General features: G+C 44.1%; 1 protein-coding gene across 11 annotated transcripts in view; it reads right to left on the bottom strand.

Annotated features, from left to right (window-relative positions):
• Nucleotides 1-24,664, bottom strand: part of ANKRD27 (ankyrin repeat domain 27) — a 66,500-nt gene that overhangs the window by 7,641 nt on the left and 34,195 nt on the right. For all 11 annotated transcript variants that reach the window (XM_083629069.1, XM_083629077.1, XM_083629075.1 and 8 more), the window contains 12 exons: nucleotides 18,778-18,870; nucleotides 17,792-17,919; nucleotides 16,804-16,886; nucleotides 15,078-15,193; nucleotides 13,305-13,397; nucleotides 11,992-12,189; nucleotides 11,413-11,472; nucleotides 11,189-11,302; nucleotides 9,034-9,078; nucleotides 3,286-3,411; nucleotides 1,916-2,113; nucleotides 1,097-1,216 (listed from right to left, as the gene is read on the bottom strand). In XM_083629069.1, coding sequence (XP_083485195.1) covers nucleotides 1,097-1,216; nucleotides 1,916-2,113; nucleotides 3,286-3,411; nucleotides 9,034-9,078; nucleotides 11,189-11,302; nucleotides 11,413-11,472; nucleotides 11,992-12,189; nucleotides 13,305-13,397; nucleotides 15,078-15,193; nucleotides 16,804-16,886; nucleotides 17,792-17,919; nucleotides 18,778-18,870 — 1,374 coding nt within the window. The remainder of the gene's footprint in view (nucleotides 1-1,096; nucleotides 1,217-1,915; nucleotides 2,114-3,285; nucleotides 3,412-9,033; nucleotides 9,079-11,188; nucleotides 11,303-11,412; nucleotides 11,473-11,991; nucleotides 12,190-13,304; nucleotides 13,398-15,077; nucleotides 15,194-16,803; nucleotides 16,887-17,791; nucleotides 17,920-18,777; nucleotides 18,871-24,664) is intronic.

The following is a 24,664-nucleotide window of genomic DNA, read 5'->3' as shown; positions in this document are numbered from 1 at the left end:
ATCTAAAGATGCCCTTCCAGATACAGAAGAAATGTGAAACTACATCCAAATGTGCTATTGCACAACAGGATGCCTGGGGAGTGCTATGTAATCCAGCTGCTTCTGCACTAAGTGCACCCATGCACAGCTCTTGCAGAAGCATTTGCATAGCTGCACAATAATCTATTTTCCTTCCGCTCTGAATCCCAGCCCACTATGCTCACATGATAAGGTGAGTTCATCTGCAGTAGCTGATCTGTAACTGACATTTAATATAACAAAGGGCAAGTTTATACAAATGAATGCCAGCATGAAGCTTAGATTTCCCCCACTTTTCTCTTATGGAAGGGATGGAGAAGCTGTGGTCCTCCAGGCAACTGTGAACTCCCTTTCCCATCAACCCTAGTCAACCTGGTCACTCAATGATGATGCGGAGGGACGGAGCTTCCCCAATCATACTTTAGGGCAGTGGTTTTCAACCAGTGTGCCATGGGCAACACTGGCGTCTTTCCTTCCCTCCCTCCTCTGATGCCCTCTTGTGTCTCTGCTTCCCAAAGGCTTGCACAGATGTTTGTTGCAGCAGCTCTGGCTACAAGCTCTGCAGGTGAATGGTGCCTCTGGGGCTGGCCAGGGGGTGCTTTCCAGGCCCCTGTGGGGCAGTGTGAAGAGGCACTTCTCTTTGGCGGGGGGTGGGGGGGCAGCTCAGAGACCAGGAGTGGCAGCTGTGGCCGCCCAGAGGACTCCCAAGGAGAGGGGAGGAGGCTGAGGGAACACTCCACAAGGGAAGGTGTTTGAAAAAGGGTGAGAGGCTGCCAGCTCTGCAGGCAAAGGGTGACATAACTGGGCTCCTGAGCCCTACAGGGGTGCTGCAGAAAGAAGTTAGTTGGTCAAGGGAGCCATGGACCCAAAAAGGTTGAAAACCTCTGCTTTAGGGCAACCCATCCTTTAAAATGTACTCTCAAAATGCTGAAATTAAGAGCAGAGTGTGATGAAAAGTCCTTTCCTGTTCGGAATGTTGCCAGATCTGCCACCTCATGATGACTGAATATGAAAAATAAATACCACAGTCAAAAGAAAGAAAGAAAGGAAAATATGAAAATACCCAAAGGTCCCTTACCTCTAACAAAAAGGCCGCTATCTCTAGATAGCCATTCAAGCAGGCATAAATTAAAGGAGTATTTCCATAAATGTCCTTTTTATTTTGTTTAGCTTTATACTCTATCAGGCACTTTGCCACCTGTGGAAAAAAGGAGAAAGTGTTACCATGGCAGCTTTGAACAGTTTCAACACACGCAAAAGCCAGAAGTAAAAGGGTTCAAGTCCCCTTCATTTTCTCAATCTTTCTTTCTTTAGACGAAACCAACTCACATTAATGCTTTGTAAAGCACAGACGCAAGCAAGATTATTATCGGCATAGTGAGTGCAGTTGCCTGGCCCCATCCATACACACAAAGGGAGCTATCACTTACTTGGGCGAATCCTGAGGTGTGCAAAAGTGGAAACAAAATTGGGTGGGTGGAAGAGCCTTGCTGGATCAGGCCAAAGGGCACCCCTTTGTTCTCATGGTGGCCGACCAGATTGGGAAGCCCACAGGCAAAACCCAAGCAAAAGAGTGCTCATCCCTCCTGAGGTTTCCAGCAACTGGTATTCAGAAGCATTTACTGCCTCCAACAGTGGAGGTCTGCTGTGGAACAACCTGCCATCACAGATTCAGCAGGCACCTTGTCTGCAAGCTTTAAAATGCCTGCTGAAAACTCTTCTATTTCACCAGGTGAAATATGCAAGCAATTAAGTATGCATCCCCTGCAATGGTCTTCTTTTTATGAGTTTACTGTTTGTTTTTGTATTGTTGTAAGCCGCTGTGATGTATTTTAATGATACAGCAGTATATAAATAAGTAAGGTCGAAGAGGAGACCTCCCTGCTGCAACCCGTACCTGGAAGTGCCCGTTCTGGCTGGCGAGGTGGAGAGGTGTCGCGTGGTGAGCATCCTTTGCCTCCAGGTTGGCTCCGTGCTTCAGTAAGAGGGAGACCAAGTCCGCATGTCCATGGAGCGAGGCCACGTGCAGCGGCGTCAGGCCCTCTTGGTTTGTGATGTTCAATCCGAGGCCGTTGGAGGGAACTCGGAAGAGTTTCTATCGGGAGGAAGAAAGGGAAATTCCATCAGAGCCTCCTCAGCTGGCCTCCCCATGTACCAGACAGAGAACAAGCAAGCAAACATCCCACGGCAGCCACCGCCTGGAATTCAGCGCTGCCTTGGAAACTTCAGAGTGCTATTTGTGTGCTGAGATGATGCAAATGTATTGGTGTAAACTCACCATTATTATGAACAGTGATTTATTAAGTAGTAGTAGTAGTAGCATCAACTGCCTTAAACTACTATGAACATTTAAAAAACAAACAAACCCAAACCAAACAGGACTTGCCCACAGGCTTACAATCTAAAACATCACAACCATTGCTGTATGATTTTCATAGCTTAGTTGGCAGAACATGAGACTCTTAATCTCAGGGGCATGGGTTTGAGTCCCACATTGGGCAAAAAGATTCCTGCACTGCGGGGGGTTGGACTAGATGCCCCTTGGGGTCCCTTCCAATTCTACAGTTCTCTGATTCCATTTGGTTAGCAAGGGAGAAAGCAGCAGCTGGGAAATCGAGAGCAGAGGCCTTGTTACTTGTTTACTCTCCCACAGGCAAAGACTCCTGGAAGAGGAGTGGAATGCCAAGACAGGGAAATTGTCCACAGGGAGAGGAAGCAGTGGCAGAGCAAGCCGATTGGGTGCCTGGGGCACTGCGCATGCCCTGTGCCAAGGGGCATTGCCAGGCGCCCGTGGGGCGGGGTGAGCCAGGGCAGGACACTCTGCTGGGCCTCCGAGGAGCCCGCCTGCCTCTTCCCACTCAGCTGCCCTACAACTGAGGGGGAGGCAGCGGGCGGACCATTTGGGCAGTGTGGAGCCTGCACGCGCTCAAGCCATCGCGTCACTCCCAGGTGAGTGCCGCCTGGCATTTTGTCACCCCCCTCAGTGGTGACACCTGGGGCAGCCCACCCCCACCGCACTCCCCTTCCTCCGCCCCTGAGAGGAAGGTGAGTTGAGGACAAAGTGCAAAGTTTTCTCCCCCTCCCTGCCTCTTCCAGAGGAAAACAAGCTTCTCCTGAGCAGCTGCTCAATCCTTTCAGGAGCCTGATTACCCAGGAGAGCAGCTTCATCTCAGGAGGTCGTGAACTCTGATAAGGACAAGGGGCGGAGGATGTTTCAGAGCTGGGCAGAATGAATGACAGGTCTGGGCAGGAGGAAGACGGGCAGACCTTTTGCACAGGGCCACATCTGGAACACTGGCACAAGGGGTGGCAGAACTCCAGCTTCTCCACGCTGCTGCCGGCTTCTTCGGGTTCCTCTAGATCGTCTTCCGCCCATTCCAAAAGATAGCGCACCTGTTAAGAAACGAAGGCCGTTCTAGAGTCAGAATTGTAGGCCTTATTCTCGCTAGGGTGGTTAGGGTGGCCAGTGTCCTACGTTACAGAGAACAGTGCTCTGTTAGAAAGGCTGACTGGTCAAACTCGGGTTTAAACATTTTTAAAAAACCCAGAGGAGGAGGAGCAGCCTGAGCAAGCAGACAGCTCAGCTGGCCGCAGTCTCCCTCACTATGGTAAGATGGATTGTATTTCTATTCAGAATTGTAGCAATTGTTTCTAAATCTGCGTTAATAACCTATAACTTAGCATGTGCATGTTTCATGCAAATTAGTGTCCCCCTTTTTTAAAAAAAAGAATGTATTTATTTTCTTTTGGGAGAGGAAACCTTGGGGTGGTAAACCCGACCCTGAACTGAACTACATCTGATGACAGAGAGACGCTCCCATGAACGCGCCCTCGTGAAAAATAATCACTACACAAAGAAAACTACCATGTCATAGAGACAACCACGCTTGAGCCCTTTCTGCTTGGATATCTCATTTTCTATATGAAGTATTGTTGTTTTGCCTGCATGGAGGAATACTGAAATTATGGCACTCCCCCTGCCCCATAGGCAGCATTTTAATTCAAACATCGATATGCCGATTATTCTGGAAATTGGCACTTACTGATTTTATTTCTCAGCGTATATTAAGCTCACCTTTCAAGGTGGGGATGGGGAACCTGTGGCTCCCCAGATGTTGTTGGACTACAGCTCCCCTCAACACACAGCCCTTGCTTTAGGTTGCTCTAGCCCAGGCTTCCTCAAACTCGGCCCTGCAGATGTTGTTGGACTACAACTCCCATGATCCCTAGCCAGCAGGACCAGTGGTCGGGGATGATGGGAATTGTAGTCGCAAAACATCTGGAGGGCCGAGGTTGAGGAAGCCTGCCTAGCCCTTCTCAGGCATCTCGTATAGTACATTATAGACTGCACAGAAATTCACCAAAGAGATCTTGAAAGATATACAAAAACTAGTATCTTAGAAACATTTCAAACAGGTCAGCATAAAACAGATCATTGTGTTTCAAAAACCAACAGCAATTAAAACCGGGTAAGAAAAAAGCAATCTGGAATAGGTAATTGATAGAGACTTGTGCAGAAGAGACCAGGTAGGCACAATCCAGTGGGAATAGCATAACTAGAGCTGGGGGGGCACCACTGAAAAGGCCCTGCCCTCTTGCTCCTTCCAGCCTACTTGGCCTTACCGGTAGGCCTGTTATCACTTCAGTAGGACATCGTCCAAAGTCTCCTGTTACTTTCTCAGAAAGATAAGATAAAGGAAATCTAACATTTCACTTCCCACAAGTCAACTGCAGACCAGTTTCCCAAGGAACCATGATGTAAATTAGAAATGACTTCCTCACACTTAATCGAGTCTTTGACGCTCACCTCAGCCCAAGGCCTCTCAAATCCTTTTAGCCAGGATTGCTGAAGATTAAATGGAGGGCTTTGGGCCAGAATATACCAAGGTGCTTCCTTGAACAGCCTTTATTCCACTTAAAAAAAAACAAAAACCCAACCTCAACCACAGTTGATTTTTAATCAAAGAGACAAGAACGCTGACTTTTCTCAAGAAAGAAAAGAGAATATGTTTGTCATTTCTTGTCTTTCTGCCATCAATTAATGCATACGTAGGCTTGGGCAAGTTGTCTTTGTGGGGGTGGAGGTGGGGCTTTGGGCAAGATAATCTTGGTGGGGAGCCCTCTTTTGAGTCTGCCCCCCTCTTCCTCCTTACTGCCACTGCCTCCTCTTCTAGGTGGGAATCAACAGCCCAGGAACCAGGCACAGCCCTCCACTTGAGTTCCTACTTGTTTATTTATTTCTCACTTTGCTCTATCAATTGAGCATGGGGTGGGGCACAAACCTGGACCCACCAGTGCTGGCATTCTTGAAGACACACCTGGAGATAAGCACCCCCTATGTCTCCTGACTTGAATCTTCTGCTTCAACTGATGTTATGGGGTTTTAATGGGCTCACTCATTATACATTTTAAATAACAGGTGTTTTAATGTTCTTGATGAATTTATTTTACCATGTACTGTATTTTAATTATTACTATTTTTAATAAGCTGTTTTTATCCTTGTTATTTTGCTGCGGGCTTCCATTTGTTTGTTAACCACCCGTGTATTTTTTTTTTCTTGAAACAAAAGGTGGTATATAAATTATTATTTTTAAAAAGTCATGTAAAACTATAAAATCAGCAGGTAACAGAATCTAAGCAAGCAACAATGGACTGTAACCAGCCACCTCAAAACACCTGGGTAAACAGCTGTTCTTGTTGTTTAGTCATGTCCGACTCTTTGTGACCCCATGGACCAGAGCACGCCAGGCACTCCTGTCTTTCACTGCCTCCCGCAGTTTGGTCAAACTCATGCTGGTAGCTTCGAGAACACTGTCCAACCATCTCGTCCTCTGTCGTCCCCTTCTCCTTGTGCCCTCCATCTTTCCCAACATCAGGGTCTTTTCCAGGGAGTCTTCTCTTCTCATGAGGTGGCCAAAGTATTGGAGCCTCAGCTTCACGATCTGTCCTTCCAGTGAGCACTCAGGGCTGATTTCCTTCAGAATGGATAGGTTTGATCTTCTTGCAGTCCATGGGACTCTCAAGAGTCTCCTCCAACATCATAATTCAAAAGCATCAATTCTTCGGCGATCAGCCTTCTTTATGGTCCAGCTAGCCTTGGGTAAATCCATCACAGCAGACAGCCAAGGATTCCACTCCACTTTCCTCCAAAACAGATCCCAACTAAAGGAGCTAAACTGGACAACGCCATGAGGACGCAACAAAGAAGGTGAAGTAAGACCTTTCCACCTCCCCCACCACCACAGAGTAGGCACAGTAGGGTGCTTTCACTTCTGCTCAGTTGTGTTCACTGCAAAACATCAGCTGTGTGCATTCCAGCGGTCTGATCTTCCCTACACCAGAAAGCATTACAGAGCCTGCAGTGCTGGAAAGAGTAGAGGGGCAATAACCCTTCCCATTCCATACTGAGACCAAGGCTCCAATAGGGAATGGCCAGCCCTGTCAGTCATTCACCCACCTCAAGAATTCAGGAATCCCTCAGATTATCCTGACAGGTCCCCCACCGGCCACCCCTCCTTCCCACAGGCAGAAACAAGACTGGTCATCCCCACAAACTCCTTTCTTCAGCTGCACACATTTATCACCCAACCTTGAACAACAAGGAGTCTAGCAGACCAATCATTAGCTTGCCACAGCTTCCCAAAACATTCCCTCCCGAAGTTTCAAATCAGTGCCTTACCAAAGTTTAATCACGCTGTCTCAAATGTATCTGTTTCCAATGACAATGGATTAAGGAAGGATTTTGGTCAAAAGGTTAAATGCATTTTAAAATAGGTGCACGTGTTAAGTATCCCATGGAGCTGCTGTAATCTGATCTCACCAAGTAACACACTCTGAATGCTTTCAGAGCAAGAAGGAGTGCATTGAAACATGCAATTAGAAGGATGCTTCTTGCTGTGGAACTTGATTCTACATAGCTTCTCACTCCCTAGAGATTATGATATATAGTAAAATATTATTCACCCTAAGGTCCCAAGGCGGGTTACAACATTAAAACACAATATTAAAAACTTTTTAAAACAACTTGCAATCACAGAAAAAAGGAGAGGTATATATTTCAGACCCACAAGTGTCAAAAGCCAGGGTAAAGAGGCATTTTTCTTTTTACCCCTGAATGGGGTAATTGTACCCCTGAAGGACCAGGTGCGCAGCCTGGGAGTCATTTTGGACTCACAGCTGTCCATGGAGGCACAGGTCAATTCTGTGTCCAGGGCAGCTGTCTATACCAGCTCCATCTGGTAGGCAGGCTGAGACCCTACCTGCCCGCAGACTGTCTCGTCAGAGTGGTACATGCTCTGGTTATCTCCCGCTTGGACTACTGCAATGCGCTCTACGTGGGGCTACCTTTGAAGGTGACTCAGAAACTGCAATTAATCCAGAATGCGGCAGCTAGACTGGTGACTGGGAGTGGCCGCCGAGACCATATAACGCCGGTCCTGAAAGACCTACATTGGCTCCCGGTACGCTTCCAGGCACAATTCAAAGTGTTGGTGCTGACCTTTAAAGCCCTAAATGGCCTCGATCCTGTATACCTGAAGGAGTGTCTCCACCCCCATCATTCTACCTGGACACTGAGGTCCAGCTCCGAGGGCCTTCTGGCGGTTCCCTCACTGCGAGAAGAGAAGTTACAAGGAACCAGGCAGAGGGCCTTCTCGGTAGTAGCACCCACCCTGTGGAACGCCCTCCCATCAGATGTCAAGGAAACAAACAACTATCTGACTTTTAGAAGACATCTGAAGGCAGCCCTGTTTAGGGAAAATTTTAATGATTTAATGACCCTTTCAGCAATGATCCTACGGAGTTGCCTTCTCCTGCATCAAACTATTGCTCCATCTAGCCTAAACTCCGCTCTCAGGCAGGGCTCTCTCTCATCTCCTTGCTACCTGGAAGTGCTAGGAATCAAAGCAGAGACCTTTTGAATGCAAGGCATGGGCTCCATGCCCATCACTGATTTATCAATTCAAATATTATGCCAAACCATAGTGAGCCCAATTCAAAGGCACAGCTTCCAGTGCTGACTTTGGAATGGCTTGGTATGATATCTGAATACAGCTTCACAAAACTTCCTTATTTTTTTTTTATTTTAAAAATGAAGAAATCTTCAAACATACAATGGTATAATTTGCCTTACTGTCAACTGCTGCTTGTCACCATTTTAAAAGGCTTCTGGAGAAAAAGATAGCAGGGCTCAGGCAGTTTTCAGTCATCACAGGAGACAGTAAATATTGCAAATTATAGGATGGAAGCAGCAAGGCTGCTGCTGCTGTATGGAAAACGAGGTATTACAGATCAAAACAACCCCAGTTGCTTTTACATTTCTGTAAGTCATCACCCAAAAAAAATGTGTTTGTTGGCAGTTTTAAAATTGCCGTGACTTTTTGTTCAAAGCTGATACTACTATTTGAGGAAAAAACATAGCCCAACTTCCCTCTTAGGACTACTCATGAGAAAAGTTACTCATGGATATGAATATCTAAGAAGGTAACACAGGTATTGCATCTATGAAAGGCACATCTGGACTGCAATACTTAATTTAGATCAACCAAGAGAGGAAACTGGCAGCAGGATGGATGGATGGCTAAAAACCCACCCACAAAGGGCACTCCATTGCACACCCCCTCCTCAATTTGCCAGTCCCCCTCCCAAACACCCACCAAGAATCAGCCAGCAATTGCTGGGGTAACCCAGCCAGATGGGTGGGGTACAAATAATAAATTATTATTATTATTGTGGCACGGAGGTAGCTCCTTAAAGGAAATGAACCTGTTTGTTCCGCTCAGCGGGCTGTTTTGCTTTCCCCGCCCACTGAAGATAACAGGTGGCTGACACAGGAAGATATGGTCCAGGTTGGCCCCACGGGAGGATGCGATTTCCAGACACTCCCATTATGGGAATAAAAGCATGTCACTGTTTAACAGCTGCACACTCTTACTGTTATGCTCGTGGAAATCTCTACCTTATAAAGTGCCATCAGTGCATGCAAACAAGGTAGCACAAAGCATAAGAGATCTTACCATTTCAAGGTCTCCATCAGCAACTGCTCTTAAAAGTTTCTCCACCTATGTAATGAATACAGCCAGAAGAAAAAGAAACGTTTAGTTGTACTACTAGGGTATTTGGGTTCTTTCAACCTTGCTGATACTTCCTCTTGTGCCTAGGTGTTGCTGTTTGGGCTACAAAAGCATCTACACCCAGAGAATCAGTTTGCCAAATAGGATGGAAGCCTCCCATCAAACTGCATGTGATGTGGCACTCGCATCCTTCCTCAGGCCAAACATCTCCTTGTCCTTGTAAACAGTTGTAGGAAGGGGTCTAGTGATCATTTTGTAAATTTGGCTCTTCTTTCCATCTTGCAAGCAGGAAGCAGAGAGTGACCAAGTCTAGCCAAGGGGGGCTCTGAATGAATCACAGGTGAGCAACATGCATCCCCCAACCTCACTTGAGGCAGTTCCTGATACCTTCTGAAGCTGCCCCATCCATCCATCCATCCCATGAGAGTTGAGCTGATTCCTCTTAGTTTCCTCCTTGCTTTTCCTGGCTTTTAGGGTGTTTTTCCCCTTCTTGCTATACAGTCTCAGAACAAGTGGGAGTTTCCCCCTGTAGGAAAAAATTGGCCAACTACTGCCATATATGTATGCATAGCACACTAAAGTCAAAAAGAAATGACTTTCGCTTGCTTTCCAGAACAAATTCTTCTGCGTGCTCATTTGAGAATAAACCATCAAACTCAGTAGGGTTTACTTCTGAGCAGACATGCTTGGACTGGGAATTCTAATCTGAGGTAGCCACAGTGAAAACAGAAGAAAGGCTATCTTTATTCTAGATTAGTTAATCCAGAATACTTGTATCTGGCTCTGACAATCATTGGCTCCAGCCACCAATGGCATGTGGCCTCTAATGTGGGGGTGGGGGCATTAATCTGTTGACAGAAACAAAGGTTGTCAAACTCTGACATCTTCACAGAAAACTAAGACTCTCCAGCAAAACAAAACCCATCATTTTAAATTTAGAGGCCATTCTTGGCTTAAAATACAGGATCAGGCACAATCAGAAACCACTTTCTTACTCAATAAGAGGCAAGTGCAACAAATTATGGCAAATGGGAGTGAACTGATTTTGGATTAAACGAAGAGGACGTGAGCTCTAGAAGCTAAAAGGTCTAAGATGCAGATAATCTCTTTTCCCTGACTTGAACTGAAGCCTCAGCCTCTTGAGGGTGACAAGTTCATATCTTAAAGGTGAAAAGAGGAGGAGAAGCAAAGCACAAAGGAAGCAATCCTCAATCTCACACTGAATGACTTTTTTTATACATGCATGATTTCTCATTTACAGAACAGCAACTTTTGGCTGGTCTGTACCCACGACAGGAGAAGCCATTGCGACCTAAAGGTATCTCACACAGACAGATCAAAATTCAAAGGTAGTCCTGAGACAATAATGATGGGGACAGAGCATCAACGTTTTGCCTTACACTGGCTCAGACTCTCCATCCATTTAGCTCAATATTCTCTATTCTGACCAGCAGTAGTTCTCCAGCATTTTCAGGAAAGAAGTCTTTCATGTCACCTGCTACCTGTTTCTTTCTGTTTAATATGGAGATGCCAGAGATTGGACCCAGTTCTAGCCTGACCCTCTGCACACTGTACCAGACCTCCAGCCCAACCTTTGCCAACCTGGCTCCCTCCAGATGTTGTGGACTATAATTCTTCTTTGCCCCAGCCAGCTGATGGGAGCTGTAATCCAAAACATTTGGGCTGGGGGGCACCTGGCTGGTGAAGGCTGCTCTAATCACTGCTGCCAATGGCTGACTCTGGGACCTTCTGAAAGCAGAGCAATGGTCTCTTCCCATAATATCTCCAAAATCAGAGGCTGCATATAGTCGTCATGGCTAGTAGCCATTGACAGATCTCACCCTCCTCCATAAAATGTGTCTACTCCTCTTTTCAAAGCCGTCTAATCAAGTGGCTATCACATCTTGCTACACTGAATGTCAGAAAGTGTGACGTGTGTGAAGTGGTACATCCTTTTGTTTGTCCTGAATCTCCTGCTAATCAGCTTCACGGGATGACACCCAAGTTCCACTGTTATGAGCGGAGGAGAAAACAGGAATGGTCCTGGCCCCTTAGAGTTCTACTGCACTCCTCATTGCCCAATGCTGCATCGACTTACCTCTTTATAACTAGATTTTGCTTCTTCTTGTCTAGCTGTTGCTGAAGATAAACTGGAGATGGACGATATTTGGCTGATGGAGTCCTCACAACCCTGAGAAGATCTGGTTGGGGACTAGTGGAACCAGCAAAGAAAACAAAAGGAGGAAGAGTTGGCAGCATCGCCGTTATCACAGCAGTTGATCAGCTGAATACCATTACACTAAGGAAGGGTTTGCAGGTTACCTGAGAAGCACTCTGCCCTCTTTCAAATGCAAGGTAGTTCAGTTCCATTAAGGACAAAATCTGCAAGCAGAAAGATCAAACATTCATGAAGAGGCAAGTTGCAACTCCATCTCTCCAGAGAAATTTACTGATCAGAAGGCAAGCATGACATTAGCAATGATATATAAAGGCAGATTAGAGAGCATCCCGATCAGGAAGATTCATCTTGCCTCTCAGGCACTTTGGGAGTAGAACTGCAACCCTCCCCTGTCAAAAACAAGCAAAAAGTATTTTCAAGAGTTCCTGGCTAGCCACTGTCCTTCCAATTAAGTAAAAAACACAATAACATTGTTTGTTTTCTTAAAAAAAATAATTATAGAGCAGATCAATTTAAGAGGACCACAGAAATGAATACATACTGCATGGATGTCTCGGATATAAAACAGTGGCATTTGTCCACCAAAAGCAAATGGAATTTTATTTTATTTTTAAATGCCCTGGCCAATATTGCTTCTTTGTAATTAAGCAAAATTTAAAATCATGTAAGACATTTGGGGTTGTTGTTTTTTTTTAAAAAAAGAAGTGGTATCTAAGAAGTACCGTAGAATTTAATGCGCACTGCACAGGTGTCTCTTTTGTCCGGTTTTGAATATTTGGGTTGGCTCCATTCTGAAGCAGCACTTCAATGATCCCTTGGTAACCCCAGCGAGCAGCTATGTGAAGAGGAGTGTCTCCTTTCTCGTTGCCAATGTCTAATTTACAAGAGTGAACGTTGTAATAGACTAAAGCCTTGACACACTGGAAAGTTAAAAGAAAGACAAAAGCTGTGATGGTGCACATCACTAAAGCAACGGAACTAGAGATAGAGGGCAATTTTGTCATCGCATCTTGCCAGACCAAATCATTCTTATACTACTCATCACTGTTTTTATACTGCATCTTAAGGCTCTAGTTTATCCTTTAAATTTTCTGGGAACTGCTCTGAGAAAGCAAGTTGTTGGGCAGCCATACAAATATAGTAAAATAAAATAAGCCACAACACACAAGTCATGGTTGTCTCTCTCAACCCTACCTGGAAATGCTGTTGGGGACTGAACCTGGGACCTTCTGCATGCAAAGCAGGTGTTTCTACCACACAGCCCACTGCTAATCTGTACATTACATTGCACAAGTTGTATCTGACTAAATCATATACTAGACCCACATGAAATCAATGGACTTTAGTTCGCTGACTTATTTAGGTATGTTGATTTCAATGGGCTTATTTTGAGTATGACTTAGTTGGAGCCAACCCATAACACTATGTGCATACAATGTGTAAATGGCATCTGTATGTCATTCCTATAAACATGGCAGCCCAACAGCATAAGGCTACTCCCTTCTCCCAAATAGAAAAAAGGACAAGTGAACTGCCTTGTTATGACTATTTGAATGAGGGAACCTCATTTACTCCACAATCTGTAACCTCCTTTCATCCAAGAACAGATTGGCAGAATCAGGAAGGTCACACTGTCAACTATACAGGGCAGCACAATTTACCTCAGATTTACTTTCCACAATTTACCCCAATCTACTCTCCACAAGGTAAGACAGTGACACAGAGGAATGTTCCATGCATGACCCCAAAGCTCTAACAAAGTTTTTACAAAAGAAAGGACTCTCTCGATGGGCTCCTGTTTCTAACCCTCAAGGATCATTCTGAAAAGGCTGGAGGATTACAAGTTCAGAAATGAAATAAAAATTGAAGTGTGAGGCTGCATCCAGACTAAGTTAAGCCCCTTTGAAATCACTTTCAAAGTGCCCTTGTTTTCAATGGGGCTAAAGTCCACCTAACTGGTTATAGGTACCCTGGTGTTATAGGTACTCTGAACTGGTGTTCAGGTACCCTGAACATGTTGCTGCGAACTACTTACATCTTCATGGCCGTAAGTGCAAGCTAAATGCAGGGGTGTGTTGCCATTATTGTCTTGGACTTCTGTGCTCGCCTTATAGTGCAGGAGGAGAAGCTGAAAAAGGAAAAAAAAACAAGCTACGTTTTTATGTGGCATGCACACATTTCAGTGGGTTAGAAGTGGCAGCTCTATTAAGTGGAAGAAGCTACGGTACAATTAAGGCCATACAAATGTGTCAAATTGAGTCCCATAAATTCTGTTTCTAACTTGCATATGTTTGGGATGAAATCTGATGGCTGAACTGTTATACTTGTTCACTTGATATGCTGTGAGCACCTTTGGGCACACTTTTGTGGGAAAGTGGAATACAAATAAGAGTTGACGATGATATAAAGAGCCGGGGGTGGGGGGGATGGAGAATAAATCCTATTGTGGCTCCTTTCAGTTTCTGTGCAAAAGGAATAACTCACATGCATCCCCTCTGCTTAGAAGGAGCCAAGCCTTAATGGCTTGAGAAATAATAATAATAATAATAAATGCCGCCCGTCTGACTGGGTTACCACAGCCACTCTGGGTTGTTTCCAACAAAGTATTAAAACACAAAAAAACCTCAAACATTCTAAGATCTCCCCATACAGGGCTGCCTTCAGATGTTTTCTAAAAGTCAGACAGATGTTCATTTCCTTGACATCTGATGCTGCTACCATTGTGGCCAAATTCCTGACCATATAAATACTTCTTATCATGAGCTGCTTAAAACCAATTCAGAGTCATGCCCAAGCTGCTCAGATATTATTTCACTCGCTAAACACTGTGATACAAAACAATACAAGGAAGGCTCAGGCTCCAGCGCTGCAGGGGCGCCTTGCAGAGCAAAATGCATCCTTGGGGTGAATTAATGCATGATGTCAAATCTAATGAAGGATTCCTTCATTCCCGGGTATCAGTGTGGCTCTACTTCGAAGAGCTTGAAGCAGTAACATTTAGCACTGATCCAGCAAATTTCAAGCAATCAAATCACTTCACATACATTATTCTCAGCTGATTGACATACATACAGCACACAGCTCATAAAGTGGGCTTGACCAAATCCTTTGACTTTTCACATGTTTCACCCACTCTTCTTCCACTGAGCTCTGCCTGACAGTTTTCTCACAATCCTGCCAAGAGATCCTGACTTCCCTAAGGTCAACCAGGTAGCTTCATGGACAGGCAATGGATGTTAATCCAGCATTCCCTGGCCCAAGTCTAACACTCCAAGCCCTAAACTACACTGGATCCCATGCACCTTCTCTCTCTCTCTCTCTCTCTGTGTGTGTGTGTGTGTGTGTTTAAAAACAAGACTAATTTCATAATGTCTGAAACTTTTTTCAGAGCCAAATCTGTCAGCATCAAATTGTCTCCTCCAGAGGAAGCAGTGGAGGATTTCTACTTCATTAATGGTTTTTTTGTTTGTTTGTTTTGTTTTTGCTGTTTAAAGAAATATTATAGACCCTCCAAATGGTCAGTATTTTGTGGGAGCTGAAGGGAATTGAAGTCAAATAACATATGGAGAAGCCATATTGTTGCAAACTGTAGTGATATATTTTTTATGATATAGCCGTATGTAAATATCTTTATATATATATATATATATATATATTTTTTTTAAAAAGCATTCATGGGGGGGAAACCCTCAAAAAGCCACCGTTCCTGTCATCAGCAAACGGCCAAGCCATTGCTTTTAATCTACAAGCAATACTGGACTGAAAGGTACATAAAATGTTGTTATTATTACGTAAGATCTGTGCTTACGGTAACATTCTGGTATCCTTTCTGACAGGCGAGGTGAAGTGGCGTTGATCCGTGATAATCCGTCGCATTGACAATGGCTCCTTTGGAGACCAGCAAGTCAATTAAAGATGCTTGCCCTGTGGAGAAAGGTATATAGCTTCTCAGACTCAAAATGTCAGCATCTCACAGTGAGAAAAGGAAGTGTCACCCTCTGGGTCAAACTGGGAACTGAACAATCTGCTGCCTCTCCTGGCACTTGCAGGCGCCATATGACAGGCAACTTAGCATTTGCTCGTGGTGATAAGACACCCCTCAGCTTGTTGGCACATTACTGTTCTAGGTCACAGCTTGGCAGGGGCCTTTCCAGCAATAATGAATGAATCAATCTCAACTCTGGAGACAGCCCAGTAACGAATTGCTGCGAGTGCATATTATAAGTACACAGAAAAGTCATCCTACGTTGGGAAAAGAAGAGGTAACTAAGTGTAACCCCCCAAAACCAGTGAACTTGGCTGCAAATTCTCAAATCAGTGGCCTACACACAGCAGGTGGATGCTGCAGCAATATATTTGATGCTGCAGAAAAGGCCTTCAGGGGAAGCTCCCCAAGAAATAGAATTACAGAGTCAGGAATTTGGAGGAAGCCAAAAGTTATCAAGGCCAATTCACCCCACTGCTACCTGGGGGTGTGGAAAGTGTGTGTATGAACTTAACAGCACTTATTTCATTTTTTGATTGATATTTTGTTAATATTATTTTCATAGAATATAAATGCTGTGTTGATTTGTTAATTATATAATACGACTTTTATTTGTGATGTTTAGCCTGTTCTTTAGTTGCTGTTTTGCTAACAAGTGTTTTATGGATTGTAATTGTTTCACTGATGATTTGTTAATTATTCTGTATGATCTAGGCTGAATTCATGATGTTCTATTATGTTCTATCATGTTATTATTATTCATTATTTGTAAGCCACTTTGGGATTCGTTTGAGTGAAAAGCAGCACAGAAACATAATAAATCAAATCAAGCCAAAAAGCAAGATAATCTGGCCACCAGCTCCCATCTGGAATAACCAAAGCCATACAGACTTACACTTAGGTCTGTATACTGCAGTTTGGTCCTGTAGAGCAAATGATGTCCTTGTAGCAAGATTTGTGCTGGGCAGATGTTGAAATCCACTCCAGACCTGGAGTGGAATTCTAATAGCTTTCTAACTGTGCCCCAGAGAACCCCTGAAATCCATGGAAGGTTAACTAGAAGTAGTTGTTGTTGTCGAAGTTGTTGTTGTTGTTGTAAGGAAACGGCTTTATAACAAATTAAACTAGTAGCCCAGCACTCTTTTCTGACTAGTAGTGGCTCTCAAGCAGAGGTGTTTCCATTCACCCACTCTCTGATAGTTTTAACTTGTAACGCCAGCAGTTGAACCATGTGGGTCTGCCATAGACAAAAGGTCTCTTCTCCATGAGAAGATTAGAACAGGGGACAAAAGTCAAGTGCGTTCTTCAATTGCAATTTGAAGTTGTAAGTGTACGCTGGATGCATCATTACACTTATGCTCAGTTTATATGGGAGCGTCCCCAAGGCCTGGCGGCTGCTGTAGGTAAACCTTCAAGAACACCTGAGAATCCTGTGCAACGTGCCAGGTGAAGGGGGGGTCAGGGACTCCTCGGAAGACAATGGTTTGTAGAGAGTGGGGGAATCAGAAAACTACTGCCATAGTCACGAATGAAGAACTGCAGCGCTTACCACATATTGCAGCTATATGAAGCGGAGTGAATCCCCGGTCATCTCTAGAAAACGGTGTCACAATGGAAGGATCGTTCAGCTTCCTTAAAGTAAAAAAAAAAGTCATCCTTAACAAACAGAACACAGGCAAGCAAAGGACAGTGTATGTTTCACACAGCTGCCTTGTTTAAAATCACCAAAGAACATGGCAACAAGTGAGCAGCCTTGCATGGCTTGTTGTAAGGTCACCAGCTGAATCTGGTCTCAACACTGAACTCGCTAGCAACTGTTCTCTTCGCCTCAGTTCCTCCCACCCGTATAATGGAAATTATAATAACAATCTTCCTTACAGAGCTCTTGTACGTTTACTGAACAGTTGCTGTGATGGCGGCAGACATATTTTTTTCCTGAGGGTGTCCCTGGGAACAACACTGTGCCACGATGAAGTGCTGTTCCCAGGGAAATTTAGTCCAAGGAACAAGGCTGAAGCAGGAAAGCTACAGTCTGAATAGTCAGCAAAGCTGTTTTGCTGTTAGAAAAGGTCATTGGGAGGGGGAGGAAATAAAGCTTTATAAGCCGCTTTGCTCACTTTGCACTTAAGGTGAGTAGAAAAGCCAACCACTTTAAATTCCCCTCTCTCACCACCAAACATTCATGGTAGTTGATTGGCTGAAACATTGTCTGCCATCACCAAAGCAGGGTGTAAACCTGGTTCACCTACGGCTTGGCAAACTGTTGCCTTGACTTTGCATCTAAATTGATAAAACATGGTTTGGGCTCCTTGGAACAACATTGGGATGTTGCTTTGCCCTCAGAGGTTGCTGCTTGGGAGAGAATTCAGAAATTCTTCGGGGACTGGGGGAAGGAACCACACAAACCATGGTTTGGAGTCTACACTGCAGTTCGCACAAACCATAGTTTAGGGTTATGTCTCAACCAACTCACTAGCAACATAGTTTCCAATAATGCTTTGAAAAAGTCTGGAAAACTTTGAAAACACAACCCTTACCCAGAAACCAGCTTCTCACACTTATCACAGAAACAGAGCGGATGGCACATTTTTTGCACAGTGTCCTTATCGTTGTCTCCTTGGCTTAACAAGCGCTCTGCTTCTTCCTGGTTGCCTGAAGCAACATGCTGCAAAGAAGGGCAAAAGGTGAGACAGACACTGGCGCCAAATTCAGAACCAAACAAATGGAGGTGGGGTGCAGGAGAAGGCAGAAGAAAGGTGAATATGAATAGGGGTGGATTCATACATTACAGAAACCTAGATCTGCATAGGTCTCCCAGCAGCATCTTCTGGAATGCAACATAGAAGCAGAACCATGGCCAATCCTTAAAAGGTGCCACAACTGGTAATATCACACTCCTCCTCTCTATATCATGGCAAAAAAATGGATCAGCCAATGTTATTTCAATCCTAAACACTATCCAGAAGCCAAACTGAAGTAGGTCTAGATACCCCATATCATCCTGGAGCAGCTTGGTCACAGCCTACTTGACCATTTTGATGGCTGAAAGATCCTGGCAACCCTGAGATCAGGGTTTTGTTTTTAACTATTTTTAGACATTTTTATTGTGTCATTTTATTATTGACATGTTTGCTGCCCTGGGCTCATTAGGGAGGAAGGATAGGATATAAATTTAATAAAATAATAATATCGTCATCTAACCAGCCAGCATGTTCTCCCAACTCTTAATCATAATATACAGACTCTGACTGGACATGTTGTTGGCTGTGCAAAACCAACTACCTGGTCTGTTTGAACCATCAGTAATTGAAATATCCAATAAAAGCTAAACTAGTGGGGGGACTGGACATCTCTTTCACTCACTCTAAAACAAAAGCAAAATCATGGAAAGATTAAGATATATTTTAAGGGGGGTGGAACCTTCAAAACATTGAGCTGTTACAAGGGTTCTAAACTTTCTTAGAATGGAATGTAGTTTTCTGGCCATTTCTCAGAGCTGACATAATATTCATGCAATCCAAACCTGAAACAAGCAGTCAATTGGGGTGTTGGACATCTGAGACAGTAAATTCATTCTTTGTCTTAAGAATAGCTTCTCACTAAATCCTTCAGATCCCTGTGAGGGGGAAAAGAACCTACTATCAATTTATTCCTGGCATAGCATACAACACTGAATTGATCAGTTCAACACAGCAAAGTCTATTTTCAAGCCAAGCTCAACAACGTAAAATTGATGCCCATGATCTGATTATACCAAGTAAGATATTTTCAATTATTTTATTTGTTTAAAAGGCCTATACCCTGCCTTTACATGTACAAAGAAAAACTAAAAAGAAAAACAATAATAACAATACAGTGGTACCTCAGGTTAAGAACTTAATTCATTCTGGAGTCCGTTCTTAACCGGAAACTGTTCTTAACCTGAAGCACCACTTTAGCTAATGGGGCCTCCTGCTGTCGCTGCCGCTGCACAATTTCTGTTCTCATCCTGAAGCAAAGTTCTTAACCCAAGGTACTATTTCTGGGTTGGCAGAGTCTGTAACCTGAAGCGTATGTAACCCGAGGTACCACTGTAATAAGGTTAGAATGAAACTGAATTAAGGCCATGTAATACCATCAATAAAAAACAAAGTAAAAGCAGCAATATATATAGAAGAGCAGAGGTTGCAGTTTCATGAGAAACGTGGCCAAATAAACCAGTGTTAAACTGGCTCCAGAAAGTCACCAACGTTGACACCAGGGGAGGGCTGGTGCCTAGAAAGCACATATAAGAGTGGTTTTCTGCTTGACCTATAATAATAATAATTTTATTATTTATATGCTTTCTAGGCAGCAGTCCATGTGGTTGTCCCCTTGCCCCATTCTTTTCCCAGGGAATATCTGCTCTTTAACAATAAATTGGAACAAATGGCAATCCACAGAAAACCTGAATTGCCATTTGCTCCTACTGAGCACTAAAGAGCACTTTTCCCCAGGGGAGAGCAGCGGGACAAGGGGAAGTGTGGATACAAGTGTCTCTGAGGAGAGTATTCCCTAACTAGAACACCACTTTAGTCACCACCCATCTAACCTCTGGTGCTTATCATGTTACTATATAATGTAGCCATATTGTGCCATAATAAATGTTTATATTATGCCCATAGCAAGTACTTCCCAGTCCTCTCAAGAGACAAAAGAAATTTGGCAAAAGTGGTGTCTGTAACAATGTAATTTACAGGCAGATCGAAGTGCCAGCTTAACATTCCTGAGGAAAGTAGTTCCTGTGTTTTTAGGGCCCTGGAATCTTATGAGCCATTCCTGCCTCCCCTGTGCTCAGTTTAGTGGCACTGCCTGGCTTGGCTGTAAATTCACGTTGAAGGCACAGGTAACCTTTGACTTAAAGTTTTATGTCCAAATTAATGTGTCCCTTGAATACATAGCTCTAGTCAGTCTAACTTTCAAGTTTCTTATAGAGCTGATGAAAATGGCACATGGGAAAGCAACATTGCCTGTTCTGTAAAAGAGAAAGATAAATGTAGGGTAGACAGCATCTCAGCTTGTAAGTCATTGGGGCATTTTGCAGTAATTCCTGGAAAGTTACCGTTAGCATGAAGCGGGTGTCACAAACCAGATTATTTGTGCACTAATGCAAACAGAGCTATAGCACTCATTTGAATCTGTGTATGTAAGGCAGTATGGTCCTCACTCACTTGGAGAATGCACCACCTCAAACTGTATATGGGCAGTGATTTGTTTTTAGTTGCCCTGCCATGTGAGTTATGGTGTGTGTCAAAAATTTCCAGCCAGAAAATCTGGTTTCTCTCCCACACCAACAAGGTCACCCCGCAAGGGTGTGATGCATACAACCTCCAAATATGGCAGCAACAGTGGTGTGTAAAACTGAATGAGTGCATAGTTCGAGCCCCATACAAATAAATAGTGGAGCACATTCACACTGGCCCTATGTCATAGCTTTATCTGATGTGGTCCAATTACCATTGCTACGTCAGACCATCTCGGTATGACCAAATGGTCCTTTCCCACTTGATTACTTCCACTCAGAGGGCTCTGGCCTCCACTGATAACTATGGCAGCTTGGGATAAAGCCTACTAGCCTGATGGAGTAAGGTAACGAAAGGGCCATAAGTTAGAATGTGGTTAAGGAATGACAAGAATGATACAGTACATTTTGCATGGAAAAGATCCTGAAATTCAGTTGCTAATAACAAAACCAGGAAGCTTGTGATGGTGAAGACCGTTGAGAATACCTGCCAGTCAAAGTGGACCACACTGGGCTAGAGGAACAACTAGCCTGTAATCTACTAAAGATTAGGACTAGACTGGACAGCAGGTTTAAGGAAGAGCCCAGTTTCTTTTGTACACATTTTGTATGATTAGAAACGACTCAGTGAAGGTAGTGCTTATATTTTGAGCATAAACCTGTTTGTCTGCACTCGTACTATGGTTTCCTGCTGCTTATTCAGTTTCCTTGTTTCAATTTCAATTTCCAATGCAGCTTGGGTTTAGCCATTTTGAGTGGTTTTTCATCTTATAAAAGTAGAATATAATTGCCCCAAGCTAAATAGTTCCATGAACCTGGTGCCAACTCCCCTAATCATTTGCTGTGCTGGCTGGGCCTGATAGTTGTTCAACAAGGCACCAGGTTAGCATCATATCGAACATACTGGTGATATACACACAATTGGGACCTGCTATATGAGAGGCAATGTTTCCTTCCTCCAGCAAGGGACACTCCTATTCATGGTCCTAGCCAGTTCTTCCTTCCAAGCAGCACACTCCACTGCCCCCACCAATTTCTCCCTCCAACAAGCAGGTGAGGGACTCATACTGCTCCTCTCAGATTTGAGGGGACCCTGAGCAAATGGTCCTCTCTTGGACTGCCTCTGCTGCTGGTGGGCTCTAAGAGGTTTTACCTGGCTTTGGTACCAGCACTTGACAGCAGGATCTAACTACTCTTTTGTTTCCCACAATGCTGCAGAACATGACCTGGGGCACAGTAGAAATTAAAAGGATGCCTTGATCACATCATCTGGCACTGTATGCCTAGGAAGAAAAAAAAAAGTAGGGGAGAAGGGTGGAGCAGGAATCAGCTGTGGGTTCTGCTAGGGTGATGGAACCCAATGCTCTGGCTCCTGCACTAGGGCACAGATATCTGTAATTTCAGGGATTCTATACAGCTGCCACTGGATTATTTAAAGCTTTACTTTAAATGCTTATTGCTATTTGGTCTGGTAGAGGCTTCAATGTTTTCTTGATGGAGCATTGATAATTTCAAGAGGAGCACTCCCAAGGCAGCATATAATTTAAGAAATTGGAACAGGATAAGTATTAGTGGTTTAAACATTAATTTTGTAGGACTCCTGCTTGCTCTCCACAGCAAGCCATCCTTCTGCAATTGATGTAGTCAGAAGACACTGTCCTACGATGCCACATGCTGAAGAGCAAGGGGACATGGCTTCAGCTTTCCAAACAAGAGTCAAGTGCCCCTGAGATTGCCACATTTATGCCTGGGATTATGCAACCCACATAAACTATTGTACATATGACCCAGGTTTGCCGTAGCTCAGTGGCTGAGTCCCTGCTTGGCATGCAGAAGGCCCCAGTAGCACCTGCAGGTAGGACTCAGGAGGGATTCCCAAACCTGCCTGAAACCCCAGGGAGGAACTGCCAGTCCTTGAAGACAATGCTGAGGTGGCAGACTGGTGTTCTGATTCTGTATTAAGCCAATCAGTGTACTATTTAGCCATTGGAAGTGCTGCTGTTCCCATTGCCCGCATGCCTGAATTTACAGCTTGCACACTGTAGCTCTAGGCTGCAGTGGGTACTGAGGAGGAAAGGCCCTGCTGGTGGCTTCTTTCAAAGGGATCTGCCAGGCAGTTTTAAAGAGATTTTTTCCAAGTGTTAAGCGTCAACCCTTTCCTTTTTTACTCTCGTGAAGGCGGCACGCTAGAGAGCAGTGTTTCAAGTTGTACTTCAGCAATAGGGATAAGCACTGACTGGTCTGCCTAGGACAATTTTCTACAAGTGCCTCAGAGAAAAGGCAACTGATGCCACAAACAGTGACAGGAGCTGGGGGGTTAACACTGTATCCAGCAGGCAGGGTACTAAACGCCATGGCAGCATACATCTGTGAAGGAGGGCCATAGCTCAGTGGCAGAGCACATGCTTTGCATGGGAGAGGAGCACCCAGGTTCAATCCCAGCATCTCTTCATAGGGCTTCGAAAGACTCCCATCTCAAACCTAAGAGTTGCTATCACACTGAAGCTAGATACACCAATAATTTGATCAGGGGAGGTGGGGAGTGAAGGCATCTCACCATGTTCTTGTATACTTAAAATCCAGGTATGCCCTCTTGTGAAGACAGAAAGTAGGGACCCCAATTCAAACAGTGAAAGTGCTTTAAAAATCCCTACTGATGGCTTACCTAGGTACTTTCCTACCCCACTGAACTCCATTAGCAAATAGAATAAAGACCAGCTGCCCCCCGCAACGCTGCTTTCAATGTAACTGAACTGATTAGGTTTAAATGTGTGCCCGATAGTGTGTCCAATTTGGGTCTAGAAATCCACAGTCAAGGTCTCTTAAATAATTTGCCTGCCACACACAGTAAAGCAGGATTCTTCAAACTCGAGAGAACTTAAGTCTGAAATCTTGCACCAAGAGATGTCAGTGCAATGTCAGAAGATTCTCCTTCCATACGAAGAGTCTGACGGTAAAAAGCTATTGAAACCTAGCAGCACAAGGCAGCGTAGAAGTATCCAAGTATGTATTTAGGTAAAATTGCCAGCAAGAAAAAGCAAACTAACTTTAAAGACAGAAAAGCATTTTTGTTGTTGTTTCAAAGCAGCTTTACTTTAAAGAACACACACACATTTGTCATCCAAGTTCATTTATGCCTTTTATTTTACAAAACATAGCAAGTTGCTGTAGTCTTAACATCTCTGCCCGAATCTTTTCTGTTAACAAGGTGGGTAACTGATATTAAAGAGTTCAAACTTCCTTCAGATCAAAGACTGAAATATAAATGTGGGCTTTTATTTTTATTTTTTATCCCCCTCCTCTTTTTGGACACAAACTTTTTTCTTTTCTTTTTTTTACATAGTAGTTAGGAAGCAAGACTTGTGATACACATTTGCTTTTTTTTTAAATATAAAAAAGGAGTAGCCAAGTGCCACAAATCTGCTTAAAAGATTTTACCGCTGAAAGAGCAAAGTGAAAAATGCTGTAAAACGAATTTTAAAAAGCAGATTTTGTGATGTGTGTCCCACAGTAGGGCCCCCACCCCCTTCTATGTCAAGCCCCACAGACAGAGCCATTAAGCAGCTAAGTTCCATCTCTTGGCAGCTGGATCAGGTGCAGGTTTCATTGTGGTACCAGGTTCACATCCTTCAGCCTCCATATCAGAGCGGGAGCACCTAGTTTTGGAAGGTTAAAATAAAGTCCGAGGAAACTACACTGACCAAAGGATATCTGCAGCATTTCCACCTGTTTCATGGCCACATCCATTGCCCACATTTAAACCAGTATTGTACCACTTTAATAATAATGGCTCCCTCCAAAAAATGCATCCTGGGAACTGTAGTTTGTTAAGAGTTCCGAGAGTTGTTGGACACCCCTATTCCCCTTCAGAGAGCTACAATTCCCAGAATTCCCTGGGAAGAGAGTTATTGTTAACCCACTACGGAAATTGCAGCTCAGGGGGTGGGGAATAGGAGATCTCCTAGAAACTCCTGATACTTAACAACAGTTCCCAGAATTCCTTGGGAGAAGCCATGACAGTTTAAAGTGGTTTAATAGTGCTTTCAATGCCTGGTGCAGATGTGGCCCACATTTATTGTGTGCATGTTCTGTTTTTACAGGGCTCTCCTGGTGATCTCCCATCCCAATTCCTGGAGAGGGCAACAGCTAC

This window comes from Podarcis filfolensis (assembly GCF_964270895.1).
Source record: "Podarcis filfolensis genome assembly, chromosome: 8".
Classification (NCBI taxonomy): domain Eukaryota; kingdom Metazoa; phylum Chordata; class Lepidosauria; order Squamata; family Lacertidae; genus Podarcis; species Podarcis filfolensis.
Note: the sequence above shows the minus strand (reverse complement) of the source record. Positions and strands in the feature narration are given on the sequence as shown.